The 11,624-nt window shown below is 37.3% G+C and overlaps 1 protein-coding gene across 8 annotated transcripts in view; it reads right to left on the bottom strand.

Moving 5' to 3' along the window:
* GRB14 (growth factor receptor bound protein 14) overlaps positions 1–11,624 on the bottom strand; it is a 43,197-nt gene that overhangs the window by 15,771 nt on the left and 15,802 nt on the right. For all 8 annotated transcript variants that reach the window (XR_001862418.1, XR_001862420.1, XR_001862419.1 and 5 more), the window contains exons 2-4: positions 8,945–9,101; positions 4,369–4,490; positions 2,131–2,205 (exon numbers count right to left, since the gene is read on the bottom strand). Coding sequence is in view for 5 of the 8 variants with exons in the window: in XM_017735796.1 (XP_017591285.1) it covers positions 2,131–2,205; positions 4,369–4,490; positions 8,945–9,101 (354 nt within the window). In the remaining 3 variants the exon portion in view is untranslated. The remainder of the gene's footprint in view (positions 1–2,130; positions 2,206–4,368; positions 4,491–8,944; positions 9,102–11,624) is intronic.

The following is an 11,624-nucleotide window of genomic DNA, read 5'->3' as shown; positions in this document are numbered from 1 at the left end:
GAGATTAAAGAAATGAAATCCTGGCTCTTAACAATAATCTTAAAATTTTCACACGATGTTCCTTTTTGACATATTTTAAAACATCCAATTTGCAAAAATAGCCTAAAGCAAGTTCCAAATGACCCAGACTGCCTACCATTAGACATGTACACACAGCGCTGTGTCTCAAAGCAGTTACACCCTGATCGATACAGTGACACACTTCTTCTGTAGGCTAAAGATCTTCATGGCAGCAATTAAACCTCTCTCTTTGGTATACACAGACTAGTAATTTTACTTAGCACATGCTAAATGGCTAGGATGAACCTCTCCTTTGTTCTTGTGGCTCTGTTCTACAAAGATGTTCTGATTCAAAATGATCAGCCAAAATACTCACTCTTCCACTTTCAATGAGAGTTAAGAAAAACATACCTGAAAAACATTTTACCTGCCTACAGCTCAATCCACGAAAGGATGTAAAAGTATCAGAAGTGATTTTTTAATCACTTGTAAGCATTGAATTGTCAAACTAATGTCTCTTTTGATACTTAACCAAGCACATCACAAATAATAATGCAAGCCCATTAACTTGTCTTAATGAAAGTTTCCAAGGAAATAGTGACTCACTGTAAACAATTTACCCAACCGCTTCTGCTGAAATGTGCACAATGGCTGAACAACCCACCAAGGTATTCTCTACTTTGTGCCTATTAAGTTTTATTAGATGAAATACAACTAAACATACCGTGCAATACAAAATAGCAACAGAGGAGAGTTTGCAACATGTTTTTCAAGCTACCAAAATGGGAAGTAACTAGATACATTTAGAATGATTCTTAACCTTACCTACCAGCTTTGAACATATTCTAGATCTCACAATATAGGCTTAAAGAAGTTCTGCACAAGAATATATGGCAAACAGTTCTCTTATAAAAGTCTATTACTTTTTTGAACTACTAAATTACATTTGTGAGCAAAAAATATAAAGTTCTATTAACATAGGGGACAAAATTTTCTGAATTAAATGTTTACGTTAGACTGCAAAATTTGTGTTATGTAGGTGGCAAAAGTGAAACGATTTTCATTGGACTTGCAGCAGTTTTGAAATTGCAAAAATTTTATTTAGGTTTGTAAATTTACTTAGAGAATCTAGTGTGTGTCAAATTTAATTTGCAAAAATTTTTACTATATTTGGGATAATCTAAACATCTTGATTAACATCCACTTTCACAAGGATATAACTATTTAATATGTAGGAATGCTTTGAGAATTAGTTATTTAAAATTATTTTCATTTACTGGTGGATGCTAAGGTAGACCTTATAGTACAGATTTTTAAAGTTGCAATTTCTATGTTTCTTTTACTTCTACCCCAAATATCCTGTGTTATCATGCTGCCTTTCCAATCATTCTTTATCCCCAAAACTCATGCATAGAGTTGCTGTCCTAAGACCAGGGAAAGTTCCTCTTCTATTATTTAATTTTTCTAATGACAAGCAAACAAGAGTGATGTGTATGTTTCCACCTTTATTACTCATTTTTCCCCTCTTTGAAAGCAAGACGATGATCCCTGATATGGTCATTCTGTATTATCATTTCATTTTTCCCACTGTAAATTAGAATCCTGTGTCTGCTTAAAAGATGACTAACACTGAGTGACCTACCATAATTTTTTTGGAAGGCTACAGTAGCCTTCAAGCTAACAAATCATACTAGTCAGTCTAAATTTCCTACTCGTTAAGTTTAACCATTTAACTCTTTTTTATATCCATTTGTGTCACATCACCAGTTCTTCGGTATTCTACCATAGCCTGCTGCTACCTTTGTTCAGCACTCCACCTATTTAAGGAAGAAAAAGGGTCTTTCACCTGAAATACCCAATAAAGGTATTTCATGTTTTCACTGTATTTTTTTCTGTTTTGTTGCTTCTTGATTCTTAAAGGATGTGCAAGTTTCCAAGAGTGGACATAGAATAGCTGCCTGGAAGGAACACATCATTTCATATCTCATGAGGAAAAAAGTTATTAACCATGTCTTGAGTTATTCAAAACCTAGCAACAGATCCAACAGCAATAAGGAACTATGCTCACACAACACACATAATGGGAAATTCTGAGCTGTGCTGGCTCATCTTCATTCAAGGATTATATACCTGTAATATCCCAGAGTGGCTTAGAGCTGCATTGGTCTCACTTGGAAAAGATATCATATGATCTGGAAAAAAGCTCTGTAACGACAAGAATTTGTATCAAAGTTCCGTAAAAATAAATATAAAACTTTCAATCTCTTTTGGATGTGCAATTTAAGTTCTCAATGCAGTGCAAGACACTGCAGGTTCCTTGATCCAGTAATTTAAGCTTACCTTAATATCATCCCAAAATTTTACACATGCTACAAATTGTTTGCTGAAAAAATTAGAATTTTGAGAAAACACTGATAGTCTCAGGAAGAGGGTTTCAGAGACTGATAGTCTCAGGAAGAGGGTTTCAGAGACCAGTGTAAATCACACTGCAATATTTGGCCCTTAGTGGGTTTTTTTCTAGTAGTAATTTCTATTGCTGTTGACATACAAGACTTGCCTGGGGATTCAATATGCTACAAAGTAAGGAGGCTATATGCCAACATGCTGAAAAGTGTACTGTTTTCCATTGTTTTCATTACACTAGAAACCCAGTAAAATATTTTGGAATAACATCTGCTAACACAGAAAAAGTCATCTCAGGTTTTTTTAATCTTCAATTTTTTGTATTGTACAAATTGACAAAAAATCTGACTATATCAACATGGTTAGGTTTAAAAGTCTAGATTTAAAATGCCAGTTTCATTATCAAGGAAAGTTCAAGGGATAATTTATGGGACAGATCTGTAGCTGGGGTGTTCAGTGTAGTCATGTAGATATGAACCAGACAAGGGTTTGATCATCACAAACAATGTTTTCTCAAGGACTGGACAAGCTTGACCACCCAATGTCCAGCAATTTCCATTTTTAATGAAATTGAACTGCTGGTAGGGTTAATTCATATTAACTCATTCTGATAAAGCATTCTTGCTACAGCTGGGACCAGAACACCCAGAAGAACCCTGCTTAGCTACAGCTGCTGCAGCTGGTGCAGCTGCAGGTCTGCCCTGCTCCACAGCCAGTTCCACTCACTGGTTAACAATACATAAACTTAATCTATGGAGCCAACAGACAGAAACTGATGCACAGGAAGTTCCACCTGAATATGAGGAAGAACTTCTTTACTATGTGGGTGACCACACACTGGAACAGATTTCCTAGAAAGATTGTGAGGTCTCTGTCAGTGGAGATATTCAAGAACCCTCTGGATGCAATCCTGTGCCATGTGCTCTGGGACAACTCTGCTTGAGCAGGGAGGTTGACCCATTCTGTGATTCTGTGAAAGCCTCTTTACTAACTGCAGACCATTTCAAGCTTAAAAATTTTTCACTGGTACAGCAATATCTCCATATTTGGGAAAAATCTATCATGATTTGTCCAGAGACACACAGGTGAATAAAAAAAAAAAACTTCTCAGAATTCTTACATTTTTTGTTATATTTATATTTACCTTTTTATCCTTTTCACAGATAGATAACTTGAGTTCCCTTTCACGTTTTACTTTTTAAGCCCTCAAACAATTCTGGTATTTCTCCTTTTTACATCTGAAACAAGCTGGCTTTGTAAAAGACAGCATTAGGAGTGGTCCAAACACACCATGGAGCAACCAGATGGCAAGTCCCTTCTGCTGAGCCAGGACTGCTTCCATGGCCTGTGCCATCAGCCAAGGTCTGAATCAGCAGCATTAACCTTTGGCAACATCCCTGAGTTACAAGATATCTCTGCTCTCTTTCCATTCCTTATGTACACTAACTTTGGCTTCACTTTCACTTACCCCTAATAGGTTATGGCTGTTCATGGCCTCTTGTGTCCGTTGTCATTTAGCTACAGCGGGGAGAAGCTGCAATTGGGCAGTCCTGGGCCAGAACATTCAATTTTAACTTCAACAATATAATCATTTTTGCTACAGGTGCCCCTCCTCACACTGTTTCATTTTATATTATGTTGTCACTTGATGAAAGTTCACTGAGTTGCAAAATTTTATCTCGTTTTAGGTCCGTGTGCAAATTTCAATAAAATTAAACCTGTTGCTGCTCCCATCACCCCCAAAAATAAAAAATGAACATGGATATTTTACAGTCGTAACAAGGGGACCAGCCAACGATTACATGCACTACAATACATTCCTGTATCTCACATATTCCCCCTCAATTATTCCTTTTGACTCATGTTACACTAAAAAATTTAAACTCTGACTATCTGGATTCAATAAAAAAGACTTTTTTAGCAACAGCAATTGCACAGCTTCACAGATACAATATCAGCACTTACCAGTGGATTTTTAAAAAACTCATATTTTGCATAATTTTTTCTAAAATACAGTTTGGTTTCCTCTTCCATTACCCAATTTGACTGGACTTCCATCACTAATTCATGGTCTTCTATAGCTCTTCCTATAAGAAAAACAAAAAAATCTTTAAAAAAAGCAAAAGCAAATATCAATCTCATGACTAGCAGAAGACAAAGAACTCTCATGATTTACAGATAAAGTGGAGCAAAGTTAAACTTTCATTGAATTTAACTCATTCTTCATTGAATTTAACCAATTCTTGAGTCCATAAAGACAGAGATTAAGGATGCTGTATGAAAATCACATTTTGTAACCAGATTAAATGAAGCAAATAAAACCATAAATTTAGAAAACAAAAAATACCCAAAAATAGTGAAAGAAAAGTAAGCATTTTAAAACCTTGTACAGGTTGCTCTACTCCAAAACTCATTCTTCAGATGCAAGGGCAAAGGATACAGTAAAGAACTGAAGCTCTTAGTTAAAAACAGCTTTTTTTTTCCTTTCAGTTTTACAGAGAGAAAGTGCTCCTCTGGGATGACATTTAAAACTCTTAAATGCTTGGCATTGTGACATTTAAGAAAACACCATTTCCTCAAGACTTACTTCTTGGTAGAAAAATAAGACATTGTGCTCACCTCAAAGGATGGGTGAAGATGCTGCTATTTCTTTATTTTTAAGGTGTCACATCAAAAAATATTTTGTAACTGAGTAAACTTACTTTCTTGAAGGTAAACACTGAGTGCCCTCCAAAAAAAAGCCCTGGAATCAAATCCCTAAATGGTGACATGAAAAAGCTGCCCTTCAGTTTAGGTAGATCATTTTTGTCTTCCAGCTAGACTGGAGAGTTTCTACCTCCCTTTCTATCATCTCTTTATTACTGCTATCTCTAACATGAGGAGTACCTGTTACAATCCAAAACAGTCTCCTTAACTAATGGAAAGTATTTAATGCACATGGAAGATTTAATATTGAAGTATATGACAGAACACATTTCAAAAAGCCTCTTCTCTAACCACCCAGTGGGGAAAAAATTTAAATATAAAATAGAGACACTGCTCAGCACTATTTCACAGGTAGTGCTTTACAAGCCTACCTGAAAGAATGCAGAGAGTGAAATCAAAATGTAACTGAAAGACACTGATGATGTGCCTAGCCAAGGCACTACCCTGTACTCAAAAGAGGAGCCCTAGAACATGTGTGTTCAGCTGCAGAAGCGAACAGATAACTGTTTACAGTCAGCACAAAAATTTCTCAGTAGAAAAGGAAAAATTTCAAGGTGAAGATAGTACTTCCCTTACAAAGGAGAGCAGTTATGGAAAACTGTTGTGTTTTCAGAGCCTGCCCTGCTCAGGGGAATTGCAGTGGAAGTATGGGACTCCCAGCACCAAGGTACGTGGTGGTAGGCATGACATGGCATCATCCAAATCTAGCACACTTCAGCTGCTTTCAATAATCTTAGACATTGTGAAAATCATTCAAAAATGTGTTTGAATTCAAATGTTAAGATAAAGAGAACACATACCAGAAACACACAGTTCTAAAATATACTGATTTATAGAGCTGCAAGAACTGCTGAACTTCAGATATTTGAAATAGAACCCCTGCTACTGCAAAACTTTGGAGGTGGGGAGGAAGGCTGAGCTTCGTGGCTGACAGGGCAGCAGCAGTGGGCAGGGTGCAGTGAGGACACAACCATCCCTAATGCTCAACAATAGAGCTCTGCACCAAGGGCATACATGTTTGTGAAAACTGAAATATAGAGACCGTGGGTTTATGATTTGGTTTAGGTGGGAGTTTTGTTGGGTTTTTTTCCTTTTTAAACCTTCACAGCAGATACCTCCACACAGAAATGAAAGTACAATCCAGTGATGTAATTAATGTCTGTCTTGATTAAAAGTAGAACACTGTGCTCAGCTCACTAAGATTCATGCAATTATATCTAATTCAGGAGTATTCAGACAGCTGTTGGATTTTAAAGAAAATGTTCACTAATTGATGGATGAATTATTAATCCACATCATCCTGGAATTTACACAGACACACACATTTGCTCACAGCACTTCTCCTTCCAATACCAATTCACTTAACTTATGAGATAAAAAAGACTTTCCAAATTTATAAGGGTAAAATATACAACAACAACAAACATAACAATCCTAAAATATACAACAATAACAAACATAACAATCCCAAAATAACTCATCATTTGAAAAATATTTGTTCAAGCTACTCATCCAGTTCTTAAGAATTACTTAAAGCAAGTCAAGGTGAATATGTTAATTCTTTCTAACAAAACCAGATCTAACAATATCGTAATAATTCCATTATTGTTCAGTAGTCTAAAAAAAATATAGAGGATATCTCAAATTGTTTCTTTCCTTGGCCAGTAATGTTGAATTGCCAACCTCATCATCTAGGAAATAATTTTACTTTTAAAATGAAGTATTCACCTTTTTCTAGAACTACACTGAAAGCAGTTGGAACAGTTAGACAACTGCATAGTGAATTAAGGTCTTCAGCAATTTTGAGGATATCAGAATCTTAGGAAAATCAATTTCACTAATTGAAATATTGAAATCTTCCAAGAAATCCTTCGGATTGAAGAAAACACACTACTTGTCAAAAAGTGTACTGTGCAAATACAGAAAGCTGGAGAAACTGTCACTGTTGTTCTGGCATGGTTTGTCAAAGGTGTCTTCTTCAATAGTTACTACACTAACACCAGCTACACTATAAAATACAGAAAACACTTCTGCTATTTATATAGTACTGTTTACTAAAGCCATTTTGCTACCTCTTCTTCTACAGCAGTCATTTACAGCCTCAGCCCAGATTTAACTCTGACCTTACTCTAAGTTGGAAGCATCTTACAGCTGCTACATTCAGTGCAAAAGGTTACAAATATCTTTGAAATGTTACAAAGCAAGAAAAGAAATTTGAAAAACGTTTGTGTCTGCCTTCACAGGATAAAGGAGCGTAAAAGGGCAGAAAATAGTTTTAGCTTTTGTAGTTCATCTTTAAATTACAGCTGTTAAACATAATTGAGTCAGAGATGCACAGTCAAGTTTATTTTCAACAAATGCACAAGGCTGGATTGCCTAGATACATTCAGAGAAAGGGACTCTAACAATAGCTTTTAGCCATATTTAAATATCTGGGGGGGAGGGAGGGGGCGGCCGGGGGACATATTTGTGAGGGTGTGTGATTTTTGTTTGTGGTGGGTTTTTTTTAAACAGCACCGGAGTTACCAGGTACCAGTACAGTCTCTTTTGAGAATTAGGAACTCCATGGAGTTTTCTATGTATTTTAGAAAGCAGGAAGACATCCAGAACATCCTCTTTTTCAAGCCACACTTTGCACTAGCAGATGGAACTGCCCTTGAAGTTGCAGAAGTACTATCTTTTTTAGCTCTAGTACAGTGCCAAAGTTCAAGAATAATATGGAAATTTTGAGTGATGAAATTATAACCATATTTCTTATGGAATTTGTCTTCTGGTAGATTTTTTCTAACATAATTTCCTATCAAAACCATACACAATACAGCAGTGAAACACAGTGCTGTAAAAGCAAGTAAGACTGTCTAACTTGAGTTTCGGTTCAATATTACATCCCACCAGTGGGCTTCTACACTCATCTCTTGCTGAGTAAAGTCTTTCCTGTGTTCCGCATATTTTACATCTCTGCAAACATCCCCTTTCTCCCTAAAATTAATTTCCCTTATGTTTTTTCATACTGCAAAAGTATACCTATACACTTCAAAAAGGAACAGAGATCAGAAGTTATATTTTGAAACCATAGATTACACATTTTAAACTGTATAATAGAAAAAGAGGGGTTTTACTACACTAGAGGAACACTGATGATGTGAAGGGATTTCAGAATGTCTTGCAATCAGCAACTTAAAATACTACACATGGTATCACTTCAACACAGTTCATTGGTTCTATCTGGAAGTTTAGAGGAAGGGTTTTGTTTTCCTTTTAAAGTAGCCCTGCCCCAGAGTTCACCATAAATTTAGCCAAACTGAATGTAGTGAAGGAAAATAATGACAGCCCACTCTGATAATATTTCTGAAGACCAAGTCCTATAGTAAAGATAAAATAGCATTGTGTAACCTCTTTCTGTCCCTGACGTCAGAGATTTCACTCAGGTGTGTTGAGAACAAACAGGATTTTACTTGCAATGAAAATAATCCAAGTCTTTCTAGAGATAAGCAGGAAATACCCATAAGAGGGGAAGAACTGCCAAAGAAAAGCAAGGTAGAGCAAGGAAGAATTTACAGTGAGAATTTTAACTCTCATTTAAGTCTCACTACTATTAGTGTCTTTCAAATCATTCTTACAGATGTAGATCAAGCAGTGTGAAGCAAATGTACCATGAAAAAATCTACTTTATACCTATGCTTTCAAAAATAATCAGAAGCAACAACCCCACAAAAGAACAAATTCACACAAGACTTCCCATCATTTTGTTTCCAAGCCTTCCTATTGGAATTGTACTTCCATGTGAAAATGAAAACCAAACACCTTATTTACCACCATATAATATTAGTCTTACCTAAACCTGTGTGGGTAAGTTGTTCAAAGAGAGTCCAGCTGTGGTCATCAACATAGTGGTTCTTCAATATCAAGAGCTGACACACATCCCTGGCTGTTATATCACTTGGTACTTCCAAAGTTCTGCTAGTATCATCTTCACTATACACTTTGATTACCTGCAATAAATAAAAACTCTACCCATAAGTTTAATCTTTGCTTTGGTTACTCCATATATGTTGCTCTCTCAACTTCATGACTGAGGCAAGAACCCACACACACAGAATGTAACAAGAAAGGCAGCCATTCCTCTCTAGTGCGATGGCATAATTGAGAACAGAACATCCAAGCAAAGTATATTTCACTTCTAAATTTGGCTACCAGACATCCCTTGCCACTGGACAGACTGGTGCATTAGCTTCAAAATAAAACGTTAATGGAGAGATAAATAAATGTAGTGAAACTGTTCATTCTTAAGTAAGCTGAAAAAGAAACCACAGAGCATAAACAGTGAAACTCAAGAACTCCATGCCTGCAGAACTGTAGAAAGATTTGATAAAGGAGTTAGTTCAGAGAATGGCAATTGGACTCGAGATGCTCTCAGTCCTGTAGACAATAATACCAGATGTTACAGAGTGGCTTCAAATTCTGACAAGCAAGAACTGGAGTTCTTGCACACACATCCTCAATATAAAGGGTGTCCAAGATGCTTTTAATTGACAAAATATTCCTCTCAGTTTTTTAATTTATCCATATTCATGAGGATGCAAGACACAACTCTCCTGAAATTCATGCACAAAACCTAAATACCATTGTAAACCCCTCATTAAACAGAAAGATACAAGTTCTTACTGTAAAGACAAACAAGCCCGTTACTGTCAGTCATTCTTAACAGCTGACTTACTGAATACATGCTCATTTCAAGCATCTAATAAACAACAAGCAATGTATTGTGCCCTAACTTGTCAAGGCAGCTCCTTCTCTGGTTTGTGCTGAAGTTGGTAGGAAAGTGAGCAAGGAACTCCAACTGTATCTCCTGCCACCTGCATCTCTCCCACCAACAGAAAAAAATCCAAAAATAATTTTTAAAAATCAGGTCCTCTCACTCATGCTTTCCAAACAGCAGATCAAGGAAAAAGGACTCCATTTGTAAACTACACTGAGATTTTAAAGCACACCGATGGCCTTACTCCTGTCCAAAAACCTATTTTTCTCAGTGGAACTAAACAGATACAGCAGTTTGGTTCCAAACTTTGGCCATGCACATTAAATGAGCATGAAGTCCATGATAATTTGCTTTAATATTGCATCTAATAAATGTAGACAGGTCAAGAGTTCCACACGATATGCAGCCACCCTTGCCACAACACCAATCTTCAGGATATGGCAAACATTAAATTCATGCTCTTGAAGTGCTAGAAAATCTCTCCCTACTCATGAATCAACCACCTCGAGCTGAGTCTTTCAAGGGAATTAGGCAGACCTCGAAGAAAGAAGATCCAAGTTTTCCATGGGCCTAAGCTGCAGCCTAGTATTTCCATTTAATACAAAAGGCAAAAAGGCCACACTGCTAGTGAATTTAATACTGCCAAAGCAGCCATGGGGAGTGGCTATGGCTGGTTTTGTAAGATGTCTATGCTTTGGCAGTGTTCCCACTGCTAAGCAAGAGAGACCAGCAGCAATGCAGCCTGCTTGCAGCAGAGTCTGGTTCCACACACACAACCTAAAGTCCTACTCCAGGCACACAGAAATTATGTTTGGCCATTCAGGATAAACCAGCATGAATTATTTAAATTCCTGAAGTATTTACAATGATTCAAAGATGAAACCAAAGGTGTGTGTGGCAGGGTGCAGAGTGAATGGGTTGGAGGGCTGTAGGGGTGACCAGACAAAACAGTGTCCCATCACCTTAAAATAGGTCCTGCTCTGGGCAGCACTGAAGGTCAGAGACAGCTTCATTGGTCTCTCCAGCAGGTCTTTGTTAGGCTGAACCTAAAGGATTTTACAGACTGAAATGCCAGAAAGGAGAGACACAGTAGAGAAGGGGAAAGCAAAGGAAAGAACTGAAGCAACTTTCCAAGTATTGATGATTGTTCTAAGTCCCTTCCAGCTGAAATATTCTATTCTGTTTCCCAATATTCTTGCAACAGAGCCAGGGTGGGAATCCATGTGAGCACGCTGGCTAGGGACTCTATGGCACAGAGCAGCAACTGCAGTTTTCCCCAGGCACTCATCAAGTTCAGTGATATGCTTGTTTTACAGCAAGAGCACGTACAGCCCATGCTGAGGCTCTTGACGGATATTTTAACAGAAATTCTTTTTAAAAGGGTTAAGAGTCGCAGTGCAGATGACTTCACTCTTATTGCCAAAGAAATAGAAAAAGAGTTTTTAAAATGCTGAAGACGGCAATGCAAGTCATGATAATGAGCTGCCTGTGGCCATTCACCTCGGGGAGCGGGAAGCCTTGGAGGTGGCCTTGGACTACTGGAGCTCAGCTAAAGCAAAACAAAACAACACAACAAAAAAACAAGGAGAAAAAAACCCAGTTTATATTCTCTGTGAGTATTCTCACTCAGCTTTCTCAGTGTAGAGAAACAAATCCTGCTCAAGTCTAAGGTAACACATCACCCCAGCTCACAGCTGTGATGTGGTACCTTGTAAAACTCAAATGCTGTGACATTTTTCTCTTCCTTGCAAGGGAT

Source organism: Corvus brachyrhynchos, unplaced genomic scaffold (assembly GCF_000691975.1).
Source record: "Corvus brachyrhynchos isolate BGI_N302 unplaced genomic scaffold, ASM69197v1 scaffold255, whole genome shotgun sequence".
In the NCBI taxonomy this organism is placed as follows: Eukaryota; Metazoa; Chordata; class Aves; order Passeriformes; family Corvidae; genus Corvus; species Corvus brachyrhynchos.
Note: the sequence above shows the minus strand (reverse complement) of the source record. Positions and strands in the feature narration are given on the sequence as shown.